At 36.7% G+C, this 13,066-nt stretch overlaps 1 protein-coding gene across 1 annotated transcript; it reads right to left on the bottom strand.

Moving 5' to 3' along the window:
- Positions 1-61: 61 nt before the first annotated feature.
- Positions 62-8,612, bottom strand: LOC136037168 (uncharacterized). The gene has a single exon (XM_065719712.1). It carries the CDS (start codon positions 7,785-7,787, stop codon positions 6,804-6,806), a length of 984 nt encoding a protein of 327 aa, XP_065575784.1. The 5' UTR covers positions 7,788-8,612; the 3' UTR covers positions 62-6,803.
- Positions 8,613-13,066: the final 4,454 nt, after the last annotated feature.

Genomic DNA, 13,066 nt, shown 5'->3' with positions numbered 1-13,066 from the left:
ATATATATATATATATATATATATATATATATATATATATATATATATATATATATCTTGTTCTTTTCTGTATTATTTGCTTATTTTGTCCCCTTCCTTTTTTTCTGACTCGTATTTTGTTCAAGTTTAGTTTGACGGGTTTTTTTCTTTTTAACTTTTTAATTAAAGTTGCGTTTAGTTCACTTTTGAAGTTAACTGAAATCGTCATTCCAGCGTTTTATTTGCGATTCTTCGTTAACTGGGAGCGTTCGATTTGTCAAACATTGACTGAATGCTGATGAAAAGTTGACTTTCAACGACTTTTTGAATTTGTACGTTCGTCTCAAGTTAACTAGGAAAGAAGTCAGAAGTTCCAATCATAGCTAATCATGGAAATCATGGAGTATGTCTTCAGATGGATCCAAGATGAAGGCACCACTTTTGTGTACCAATGTGGTGAGTTTATTGAGCTTGCTTTTTTCTTGTTTGGGTGGGCTGCACTAAAATAGACTTAAAAACTATGTTATTAGCCTAGATAAAACTGGCTTTTTTCTTGTGATGGTGGGTGGGTTTTTTCTTTTACTGGGTGGGTGGGATACATAGATAATAAAATAGGTAAGAAAAATCTTATAAAGATATTGCAATATTAGTTAAAGTTAATACTAAGCTACTTGAGCAATTATTTCAGAGGGATGTGCACCATTTGACAAATAGAAAAAAATAGCATGTAAGCCTATATAAAAAGGTACTATCCAATCTCTATAAATACAAATATTTTCGCCATCTAGTTGGATAATTTGGCAATCTCTATAGCAATATTCAAATTTGTCAACTAGTTCACAAGAAAATTTGCCCCAGAAAACTATTCCTTTTCCAACTAGTTGACAAGTAATTCCTCCCCAGCAACACTTCCTTTCCAACTAGCTAGAAACAAACATTTCCACAGAAACACTTCTTTTAACCATCTAGTTGGCAAGTAACTTTTCCCCAGAAAAATTGTTATTAACCAACTAGTTGATGAAAAACTTTGACCCAGAAAACTATTTCCTTTTCTAACTAGCTGGAAAAAGTTGTTGCCGCAGAAACAATTCTGTTAACCATCTAGTTTGCAAACAACAATGCCACAGAAACTCTTCTGTTAACCATCTAGTTGGCAAGTTACTTACCTGGTCCCTAAAGTCAGGTTGAATTTTTCAAAGCTTGGAGGTTTATTCCTCCCATCTATTTAAAGAAAACAGGTGAATAATTGAAGTTTTGATCTTTTCTATCTTGCATTTTATTGGCATAAATGCTATTTGTTCCTTTATTCATCTATCTTGTTTCTTTTCTGTATGTAAGAATGTTTTTGTCTCAGTTTTGATACTCTTTTTTTTACAAATGACTTATACTAGAAGCTCATTTTCAAGATTTTGACCTACTTCAGGGTCCCTGGTCCCAAAGGTATGGCTAAATTTCTAGAATCTATGAGGCTTACTCCTTTAAAAATTGTAATTGAAGCCTTTTCATTACTATCTCACCTTTAGTGGGTCTAAAGAAAGGTTTTTTTTGGTGAATTTAATGTTAAATGTCTAGATCATCTTTTTTTTTTACAAATTAATAGTGGTAAAATGTGGAAGATTGTCAAAGTTTTTAGTAACCACAATATATTATACCTATTGCTAAGTGCAGTTTTAAAATCTAGGGGGTGTTTTTGTTTCTTTGATGGATGTCCCAAAATAGATATATTCCAATGAAAAAACCTTGAAGTATTTTTCAATTTCTAGGGCCCTCTCAATTGATGCCACTGTTGAATCCTAGATCCATCCCTAAAAAAATAAGTTAGCAAGCTCAAATATTTTTCAAGATAGAGAAAAAACCATCATTAAAATTTTAACAAGCCTAGTTTAAAGTTCTAGCCTTAATAATCAGCTTTGCTATAGGCCTATAATCCCTGTAACAATAATCAAATTTGTCAACTAGTTGACAAGAAACATTTGCCCCAGAAAAATATTCACTTTCCAACTAGTTGGAAAGTAATTTCTCCCAGACAACATTTTCTTTCCAACTAGCTAGAAACAAACATTGCCCTAGAAACACTTCCATTAACCATCTAGTTGGCAAGTAACTTTTCCCCAGAAAAAATTTTATTAACCGGCTAGCTGATGAAAATATTTGGGGCTTTGCCCCAGAAAATATTTCCTTTCCAACTAGCTGGAAAAAGTTGTTGCCCCAGAAACAATTCTGAAAACCAACTAACTAACAAACAACATTGCCCCAGAAACACTAAATTAATCAACTTTACTGTTAAATCTCTTTGGATACAACCTTTTCTGCAGAAAAACAACTTTCCACTCGTAGATTTCTATCTGGCGTAGTTTATTTTCTTTGTGGCGCTAGGGTAAGATCCACCTTCGCCGCTTTGCTCATCACTGGATAAAAATCACATTCATGCTGCAATGAGAAATGGGGAAATTGGAATACTCTGCGCCACAACTGCGTATGGTTGTGGCTAGAATCTTCCGGACGTTTTTTGTGTTGTTCGTTTTGGCTTGCCAAAAAACATGTCGTCTTGGATGCAGGAACAAGGTAGAGCAGGACGCGACGGACAACCTGCTAGGGCCGTTATTCTCTTGAATGAAAAGTATGATATTAATCACTGTGTATTCTGGCTTGACGGATCATCTGATGGAGACAAAAAATCAATGTTAACCAACTTTGTGGATGTCCTGAAATACGCCTATTCTGGCTTCTCTGGCCTTTGTCTCCGTAAATTTCAGGTCGAATATTTTGGCGAAAACTTGCCCCAGGACGACGCTCAAAACTACTGCCGGAGTTGTGAAGACCAGAGTTTTCAGGATGCGTCCGGTGAAATTCGTAAAATTGTAGACTGTTTGAAGTTGTTTTATGATAGGGGAATTTCATCCGTTTCGGAAACGCATATAACATCTTTTCTCATGGGCAGGTCGGACAAGTGGCTGCGGGAACATCTGGTTGATGCAGATTACACAGCCTATCCTTTTCATAGTTTCGTTGGTGTTAAAGGTCAGCATGTACTCTCAGGACTGATTCGTCAAGCGTCGTCGCTAAGTATCGTAACGATTCACTTGCGTGAAATGTTTTTGGCGGTAGAAGGTAGGTCAGGAATTTTTTTTCGTTTGGAATGTCTTTGCCAGAAGTGGACAAGCTCCCAACAGTCCTGTATTCAAAGAGTGCTTTTTCTGTCTGCACCTCACTCGCGCCTTTTAGAAAGCCGAGACCAGGCGTCGTTGACAAGGCTCTGGCAGCACTAATATCTGGATCTTGTAAAAATGCAACGCTTGGCATGCTCAAATATCCAGGGTATACTGAAAACTTGGGTGTTTCCAAGGTTCTCTTTATTGACGACGTGAAAACAATTTACAACGGAGATGACGACTATGTTTTCCTGATGGGTAACATGCAACTGACTAGGAAGGGAGGCATGCCAAAATTTGAGAAAGTGGTTATGCTTCCAAACGACGAGTCTTAGATTAGCGTTTTAGTCCGTATCAATGAATGCGCTGGGGTCAAACAGTGCACAGCACCAGGTTGTGAGTTTTCTCTTCAGAACTGTTTCAGCAGAAACACTTGCCTCAAACATCCAGACGAGCCGCTCAAAAACAAGTGTTGTGGTTGTTGAATAGCTTTCGTTTGTCCTGTCAAAAAGAAAGGTTGTCAACGGTGGGTCATATCCTTTAGCAATGATGATGGACGACTCCACTCTCACGCGCGGCCACCGGAAAACCGTCTAGTCTCTAGGGTTCGTTCTGACATTGTTGGTGCTGTAGCACGTGACCCAACATTGACAATTTCTGAGATTCACAAAGGGGTTGGTGTTGGCTATATTTTGGGCGAAAGAAATTTAGCTGCAGTTAACTTGGACCGCGTCAGAAAGGTTGTTGATGCAGTGCGGAAGGGGCCTGATTCTCTTTCTCGATTTCTTGAAACCTTTAACGAGGCTATGCTTAAGGACATACCATTGAATCAAAACGATGACGAACAGATCAACCTCGAGATGCAGCAGGTCACCCAAAAGTACCTACGTTTTTTCTCTTTGGATCCAGTTAATTCTCTTTGTCTTTTAATGTTCGACATTCACATCGATGTCCTGGCAGAAGCTGATTTTTTATTCCTGATGTTACCTACCTTGTAACGTTCCACCCTTTCCAATATCTGCTGAATGTCGTTCTATGCGACAGCGAAATTTTGCAATACGTAACTGTTGCCCGTGTGCTCATGTCTAATTTGCATAGAGGTGCCTATAAGAGAGCTTTTGGAGTTCTCTTTGACGAGGTGAAGAAAAAACATCCAGAATAATGTCCGGTGAACCTGATTGTTATCGCTGATTTCTCGGAGGCACAGAAGCAAGGTCTCAAGTCGGTCGTTGAAGGCCAGTCAACTTTCAATGAAAGTGACGATATACAGCAGAGCTTGATTCGAATATGGGGATGTCGTGTCCACTTTTGGCGATCTGTCAATAAAATATCTCAAAAAATCTGCAATGCTAAAGACGAGCTCTGTGAATTCAAATCTGTTGCTGTTGCTCGGCTACTCGAATCAGCTACTAACAAAAAGCAAGCTGATCTGTGTTTTATTGTTTTGTCTGGCAAGCCAGACCAAAAGCTGTTGAAGGCCTTTCCTTGTCTCATCTCAGCTGCTGCTCTACGGTACTGTGACGGATGGAGTCAGGCTGTTAGCTGGGTTTCGTTTTGGCCTAGGGCGGACAACTTGAAGATGATTTGCAAGTCGCTTTCCGAATTCACTGAGAGAGTGGGACGTCTTGCGTGCGACTACCAATGCCGTCGAGTCCCATAGCAGGATTTCTAAGCCGAGCTGTAAGACCATCGCTGCAGCTCTTAAATGGTATTATAGGATCGACCAAACATGCGCCTTAAAATATGTTGCCGCAAGACATGGCGTTGGTATAAAATATCCCAGCAAACGCTGCAAGAAACCGGGCGAATTGTCAACTCCATCTGATTGAAGTGAAGAAGTTTCTTACCGAGACGTTAGTTTTGCTGCTAGTGTTGACGGGGATGAAGAGTTCGTGGGAATATTTATTATGGTGAACACGGTTGGTGTCAAGGGCAAACACTACGGCAAGCTACTGGCTAAAGTGGTTGAGCGGACGGAAGACGGCTACCGGGCTATGTATCTAAGAACTCCATCGTATGAAACATGTGTGGATGGTCCCAACGATCCTGATGTTGATTTATTACCTCTGTCGTTTGAGCCTCCTCCTCCGGTGAAACAGAACCGCTAATGAATCACATTTTTTGTTTCAACAGGTTTTCAATAGCTTTTTGAAAACATTTTTTTCTGGTTTTTCATACGTGGTGACATAATATAATATATGGCGGTATTAATGCTTTGTTTTGTTTTTTAACATATTTTTTAAATAGCATTAAATAAAACTGCCAGTTAGAATTAGTTGACAAGCAGAAATTGTTATTTCACAGAAACTGTAAAGGAGAGAAGCGGTTGGGAAAGTGAGTAGACAAATATTTGCGGACTTTTTTAGCTTTTTTCGATATTTTAGGGCTGAGACCATGGTACATATGCTTATTGTGTTTTCTCGAGGATAGGTAGCGTTGTCGGTTGTCTGTTCCGCATTTTCTACGTTTGTCTAGTCGAATGTATCTCTTAGAGGGATTGTTCTTTTCAAATTCTGGTGTGTAGCTAAGAGCTCAGCCATGTTCAAATTTCGCAACCAAACGCAAATTTATCATTCATGTCCAAAAAAATGGCGTATTCGGTCTAGCAATTTCGCACCGAGATTGAGTTGAAATACTTCGACGCAGTCCGGATAATTAGGCACAAGATTTGCAGAGTTTAATTGTCGAACTGTATTAAGATGCTTGCTATCCACCACAATTCATAGTTTTCCTTCCTAGACAACTATAGTTCTACTGATTATAAGCTGAACTCCTTACACAGAGTTTTCAAGTTTTTTCCGCCAATTTGCATGCGTATTTCGGCATTCGGTACAAAGTTTTCGCCGAACCGTGTGGAAACATAGCTTTAAGTCAACAGACCAAATTTGTCAGTTGAATTTTTTTGTCAAATCTTTATTTTGTTCACTGCTATTGCGATATCAGAATTTTTTTTGAGTAATTTTTTTTCCAATTATTTGGAAGACACTTTTTTTTACAAAGCTTTATTTAGTTCACCGCTATCGCAATATCAGCATTTGTTCTCAGTATTTTTTTATTCCAATTAATTTGATTATTTCTAGCTTGAAGTTTTTATCTTAGATTTTGGAAGAACAATTCTTTTTTTTGTGTCAGCTAGACTTCACTTAATTACAAGACTAGCTGGACTGTAAGTGCTCTAACTGTGTGTTCGCACGGGAGGCCGCTAAGTCTAGTCTAGAACACGCGTATGCTTATGATGCATCCTATTTGTACAAGACTGCAATGAACCGCCATTTTTAACAAAAGGAAATGTTTGCTTTTCATGAACCGCTTGGTTACGATGGATCATTAGCACTTACTTTAGCTGCATCTGGAGATATTCCTTTTTAAAGGTCACTGAATTTGTATATACAGTGCTTTTACGTTGGAGATAGCCTCTGGTTGACGAATAGGCGTTCAAAAGTTGTTCAAAGCAGAATTGAAGAAAAAAATATCATTGCTGTAGACAGTTTGCACTAATGAAAACCTTTCTGTCAATGCTTCCCCATTTCTTTTGTGCATCTTGACGGATATTACTGCTATTAGAACATGTATTTGACAAAGTAATTATTGTACATTATTGTGTAATTATCGTAATTATTGTGTAATGTATTTGACATATTTGACAACGTAATGTATTTGACAACATGTAATTCACAACGCTCTTGCGATTGCTTCCCTTTTTGCAACCCCTCGGGAGGTCCTTTGAGATTGAGGCTGATTAGCTGCAGCTATGCTAGTAGCAGGAGCATCGCTACTGCCATCACATTCACTGTTTGCCTGGATGTTATCTTCAAGACGATCACCTTCGGTCTCGCAAATGTTGTGAAGTACACATGCTGCTGTAATCACATATAGAATGAAGGCTATTTCAGTATCAACTAAATGAAGCTTTCTAAATCGTGCCTTCAACGAACCGAACGCGTGTTCAATGACGACTCTAGTCTTAGAATGTTTTTGGTTGTAACTGGTCTGGTAGCCCAAGATTGAACCCTGCACTGGCTCCTTGAAGGGCGTGAGTAAAAATTCAGAAATGAGGTATGCAGAGTCGCCCAAAAGATGATAGCTGTCCGACAGAAAAATGTCACTCCTGTTCTTATCTGCTTTTTCAAAGATACCCGAATTTCTATAAATGCGAGCATCGTGCGCAGAACCTGAGTACCCCACGAATATATCCAGGAACTTCTTGTCAGAGGAGCAAATTCCTTGTAAGACCATAGAGTGTCCACACTTCCTATTCCTGTAGGAATCCAGCTGATCAGGTGGACAGATAATGTTGATGTCGCAACCATCAATCGCACCAACTACTCCTGGAAATCCTGCTCTTTCTTTGAAAGATCTTTCCAGGGCACTCTGATCTTCAGGTTTTTCAGGCCAAAGTATTATTTTACTTGATAGGGCAGAAAAGAGTTCACATATACGGTATACGCACGAGTGCACTGACGATTTCGAAATTCCAAACAGGTTCCCAATTGATCTCATTGATTCTTTGTTCCCTAAATACCACACTGCTATAAGAAGAGCTTTTCTCAGGCAGATGGGCATCTTGCCAGACAGTTTCAATTGTTCTCCTTTTTCTTCTGCTCTGACAAGACGTAGCTCCTGTGGATAAAGAGCCTCCACTATATCAGTCTCCATAATAATACAATAAAGCGGCTCAAAAGTTGTTCTCTCTAGCCGAAAGTGCTGATTGAATATATGGTCTTCAAGCCCTTTGACAATCACTTCGAAGTCTTTTACTTTAGATTCCTGTGTCTCTCCTGAAAGGCTCCAAGTGCTAATGTCATCATCATCGTCAGCAAATCATGATTGATTGACTCATGATTGATTATACATTACCATTTTTATTTTTTGTTGTTGTTTTTTGCATTGCTAGTACAACCATGTATTTTGTCGACTCCGAATACCAAATTCGGCCCTTTGAGAGCTTGTGATAGAGATCTTTTTGGAATAAATGTCTTATCTTAATACTCATTTTAGACTCACCTGTGATTGTTACATTCACCAAGTACAAAGACGGCCAAACTTCAATATTGCGTTAGGATGGGATGTCAATCAGATTACAAGGACTAGAAGCAGAGTGACCGAAACGAAATGACGTTTTTTTAGAGCTTTTTTTTACTGCCATGTGATTTTTACTGCCAAAGAATGATAAATTAAAATTAATGGTTATATTTATTCTATATGGATAGGTACCAAGCAGTGCAGGAAAAGGAACAGGTAAAGGAGTAGTCGTAAAACGTATCTTATTCCGTTTGTCGTGTTTCGTTAAATATTCATTGGTTTCTTGTGTTGGGTTGTTGCCTCTGAATTATTTGTCTTTATTATTTTTTCTATTGTTTGGTAAATGACGACTTATACTTATTGACGACATGACTGCCTGTCCATGGATTATTCTTTATGGTTGATTGTGTTTGGCTATGCTGTTTGACCTATGTGATTGTAGGGATGAGTAGGGTTAAGGCCTCAAGTGCTGGTCTTTTTTTTTTTTTTTTTTGTGCTGTTGCATTGGTGATTTCTCTTTTCATGATATATATATATATATATATATATATATATATATATATATATATATATATATATATATATATATATTGTGTGTTTGTGCTGTAGCATTGGTGATTTCTCTTTTCATGATATATATATTTATAAGATTGAAGTGTCTTATAATATATAAGATAATACGGAGATGTCAAAATATATCAGTATCCCTATTTTTCGTGACAAGAATAAGTATGCTATTTGCACATACCTCTATTCAGGAAGATTCCATAGAGCCCAAGGAATGTTCGTCGCTAGGCAACATTTTGGAAATGAGAAAAAACGTCTTTGTTAAAAATTTAGATCAAGGAAAACGTCCTAGGTGTGATGTTTGCAAGAAAACATTCACTTGTCCTAAGAATTTGAAATCGCACTAAAAAGTTCACTCCAAGGTAGAAAAATATTTTGAATGTGAAATTTATTCGAAAAAATTCACTACTTCTTCCAATTTAAAGCACCATAAATGTAGTCAGTCTAAGGCAAAACCCTATGAATGTGAAACTTGTAAAAAAAATTCTCATCCTTCCAATTTAAAATCACATAAACAGACTCACTCTGAGGAAAAACCCTTTGCATGTGAAACTTGTATGAAAACATTTACTCGTAAGAATTCTTTTAATTTGCACCAAAGAGTTCACTCCGGGCTTAAATTCTCTGTTTCTTCGAATTTAATAGCACATGGAAGGACTCACTCTAAGAAAAAACCCAAATGACTCAATTGTCCTACAACACCAAAAACTATCGATAAATGCTGTAGAAAACATGACCCTACGAAATCAAGAGATTCTTCTCCTCAATTTTTCTCCAGAGAATCATCGCCAAAACCCTTTCGAAATCGAAAACCGACAACTCCAAGACTATTACGTTTTGCCCCCAATAATTAATTGAGATCTCCAACCGGTAACCGAGCCATAAAGAGTTACACCTGTAACCGATTAGGTCATATAGCCAGGAACTCTTTTGAGAACAACAATTATCGCCCCAATCTTTGAGGGACGTGCAACCGTTTGTCCAGGGGGACAAACTATAGTGAGTACAACACAAGAGGTAATCGAGGGAACAACTTCCTAACAAGAGGTGATTGCCAAAACCCAATTCAAAATTTTCAACGCAATACGTATTAGAATCGCGGGAGAACAAACCAACTTAGTAGTGGTTGGAATTGAAATGGTACGAGAGGTAATTATATCAGCCGACGGAAACAATATAAAAATTCCATTTCAAATAATAATCAAGCAAACCAAAGTAAAACGAATGAAAGTTCTACACCTAACATCTGGTAACCCCCAAGGAAAGCCTCCAAAATCCGCAGGACCAAAGTTTGGCGGTAGATGTTTTTATAGGTTCCCACCAGTGATCATACCATTTTTAAGTGCAACAAATAATAAAATCTTACCCATATTTAAGATTTTATTGTAGCAAATATGTATTTATCAGCCCTTATTAACTCAGGGGCAACGGTAAATGTAATAAATGCATCCGTGTTTAACAAATTGCCCAATCATCTTAAACGTCGAATGAGTAATATATGCCCCAATCTGTCGAGTGTAACCGGACACAATCTAGACGTAAAAGGGTATATATATCTAACTATACGCAAGGATAATAGGAACTTTCCTACTCGATTTATAACTTGCAAGAACTTCCCATACGAGGCAATAATAGCTCCCAATTTTTAAAAGCCAATAAGATATTATTCGAGGTAGCAAACACAAAATTCGTCTACCCGACGGATAACAAAACAATAATAAATAACATACAAATGAATCGGGTGAAGGAGAACATAGGCAATATGAAAGAGAATAGAGAAAAACAAATTCAAGATATTTCTAATTTATGGAAAAACCTTGCAAATATGGGGCCTGCCAGGAAGGAACCAAAGGACAATATTCTGAATTTAATAGATGAAAATCTTAATGAAAAATATTTTAGATTTTTAGTATGTAAGACTAAAATTCCCCAAAAATCAATGCAGATTCAAATATCGCAAATGCTAGAACAAACTAACGATAAAAACGAAATTTTTGTGGCCTCATCGTTGGAAGATATCCCAAAAAATCTAACATGTAAAGAACAAATTATAAATTACGAGAAGGGTGAAGGTTAAATTTAGATAACCAACACTCGCGCAAATGACCTGATTACCCTAAGCAAAGAGGCATGTTTAGTGGAAATACAAGTAGTATCGGAAACTGATATAAATAATTTGAAAAAGTCGGAGAAAAACTTAGTAAACAATATAAATACCCAAATTGACAAGGAATACCCCTATCAAGAAGTCAATTTCTTAAAGTTTGATCTAAACCACATAACTGGCATTCCATTGAAACAAAAATTATGTGAACTACTGTGGGAATTTAAGATGTTTTTTCGACATCTGAAGACAACCTAGGACTTACCGGATTTTACGAAAATGCAATCCAAATTAAAGAATTACCAGTGGCAAAACACCCCTATCGTATCCCATATAAGCATAAAGAATGGCTAATAAATAAAATCCTGGAGCTCGAAATAAATGAGATCGTAAGACCTAGCATAAGTCCATATTCCGCACCAGTTATTTTGGTGGCAAAGAAAAATAACGATCTTAGATTAGTTGTAGATAATAGAGCCCTAAACAAACAAATATTTAGTGACATATTTCCTCTACCCAGAATAGATGAAATTCTAGATTTTATTTCAAATAAAAATAAAATATTTACGTCCCTAGACTTAACACAGGGTTACCTTCAAGTTAAAATAGTTGAGGATGATGTAATTAAAACTGCGTTCTCGACAACAGAGTGTGGCTCTTATGAATATGTAAGAATACCTTTCGGACTAAAAACGAGTTCAAGTGCACAGATAGAAACTTACTTCACTTGTTAAGAGATTTAGATAACATAATTGATTTTGTTGACGACGTAATGTGTATGGATAAGAATTCAAAAGACCATTCAGTAACCCCAATGAAAGTATTTGAGAAACTAAGAGAAGGAAATTTAAAATGTACACAAGAAAAGGTAAATCTTCTTCAAACAAAGATGAAATTTTTTGGAGCAGTTTCTACACAAGGACAAATTTCCCCAGACCCCGAAAAAAAAATCAGCTAAAAATCTCAAACCCCCTCAAACAATTAAACAATTAGGAGGAATTCTAGGATTAATGAGGTATTTTAAAAAATTCATAAGGAATTACGCACAGGTAGCAAAACCACTAACAGACCTTACCCGAGGAAATCCACAAAAAATTACTTGGTCACAAAAAGCTTAAAATTCCTTAGACTACCTAAAAAAAAACTTATTTCATAACCTATTTGATCATTACTAGACTTCCAAACAGGACTATTCTTTGTCACGAAAGATGCTTCAACCAAGGGAATTGGGGCAATCGTCTCCCAAATAATAAACGGAGAAAAAAAGTTATAGCGTATGCTTCTCGTGCCCTAACCCCAGGAGAAAGCAATTACTCTGCTACCCATCTTGAATTATTGTCAATTATACACCACCTAGATAAATTTCGGCACTATCTAATGGAAAGAAAATTTAAACTATGTTCAGATCATAAAAGCCTGCAATATTTACAGACTTTCAAAAAGCCGACAGAAATACTTGCACGATGGTTCCTAAAAATTCAAGATTTAGATTATGAATTTGAATACCTTAAGGGAAAACAAAATGCCCCTTGTGACTATCTAAGCAGATTTACAGACGAAACTTTTTTGAAATATGAAACCGAAGAAGTTAACGCAATAAAGGCAAAATATAACCCAAAAAAGAAAAAAAAGTAAAAGTAAAAACCGAAAATCCTATCGAGGAAGAATACAAAGACAGTCCACGTTTATAAAAATATCTCAAAAAAAGACAAAATATGTGCTGCCCTAATAGATTATTTCTTATTCGACGAAGAACTAGATAATGCCCAGAAAACTTTAAAAAAAATTTGACAATTTCTACTATGATTTAGATGAAAAAATATTGTGCAGAATTGAGACAAATGATAATAATAGGAACCAAACTTCCATAATACCAGTTTTACCCCAAGGTCTAGGAAACCACGAGTTTGAATTTTTCATTCAGAAATGGGCGTACATTTAGAAATAAATAAAACCTTACATAAACAAAAAAAAGTTTTTTTTTTGTTACATCAGCCTTAACAAAACTAAAGGACTATTGTAATAGTTGTGAAACATGTAACTTAAGGGAAAACCCTCAAACTTATCCTAATCCAGAAATGGGAAAAACACCTATAACCAAGTTTCCATTTGGCACAGTTTCTTTTGATTTATACCGTGCTAGTGGTAGATTACCCACATCTAATAATGGTCATACTTGCCTACTTTCAGTAATAAATCATTTTTCTGGCTTTAAGTTTGCTAAACCGTTAAAAAACCAAAG

Source organism: Artemia franciscana, chromosome 16 (assembly GCF_032884065.1).
Source record: "Artemia franciscana chromosome 16, ASM3288406v1, whole genome shotgun sequence".
Taxonomy (NCBI): domain Eukaryota; kingdom Metazoa; phylum Arthropoda; class Branchiopoda; order Anostraca; family Artemiidae; genus Artemia; species Artemia franciscana.
This window is presented reverse-complemented; position numbering and strand designations above follow the sequence as displayed.

Bases quoted from the DNA above. Each gene is read 5' to 3' on its own strand.
- LOC136037168 (XM_065719712.1), bottom strand. From the start codon at position 7,787: ATGGAGACTGATATAGTGGAGGCTCTTTATCCACAGGAGCTACGTCTT.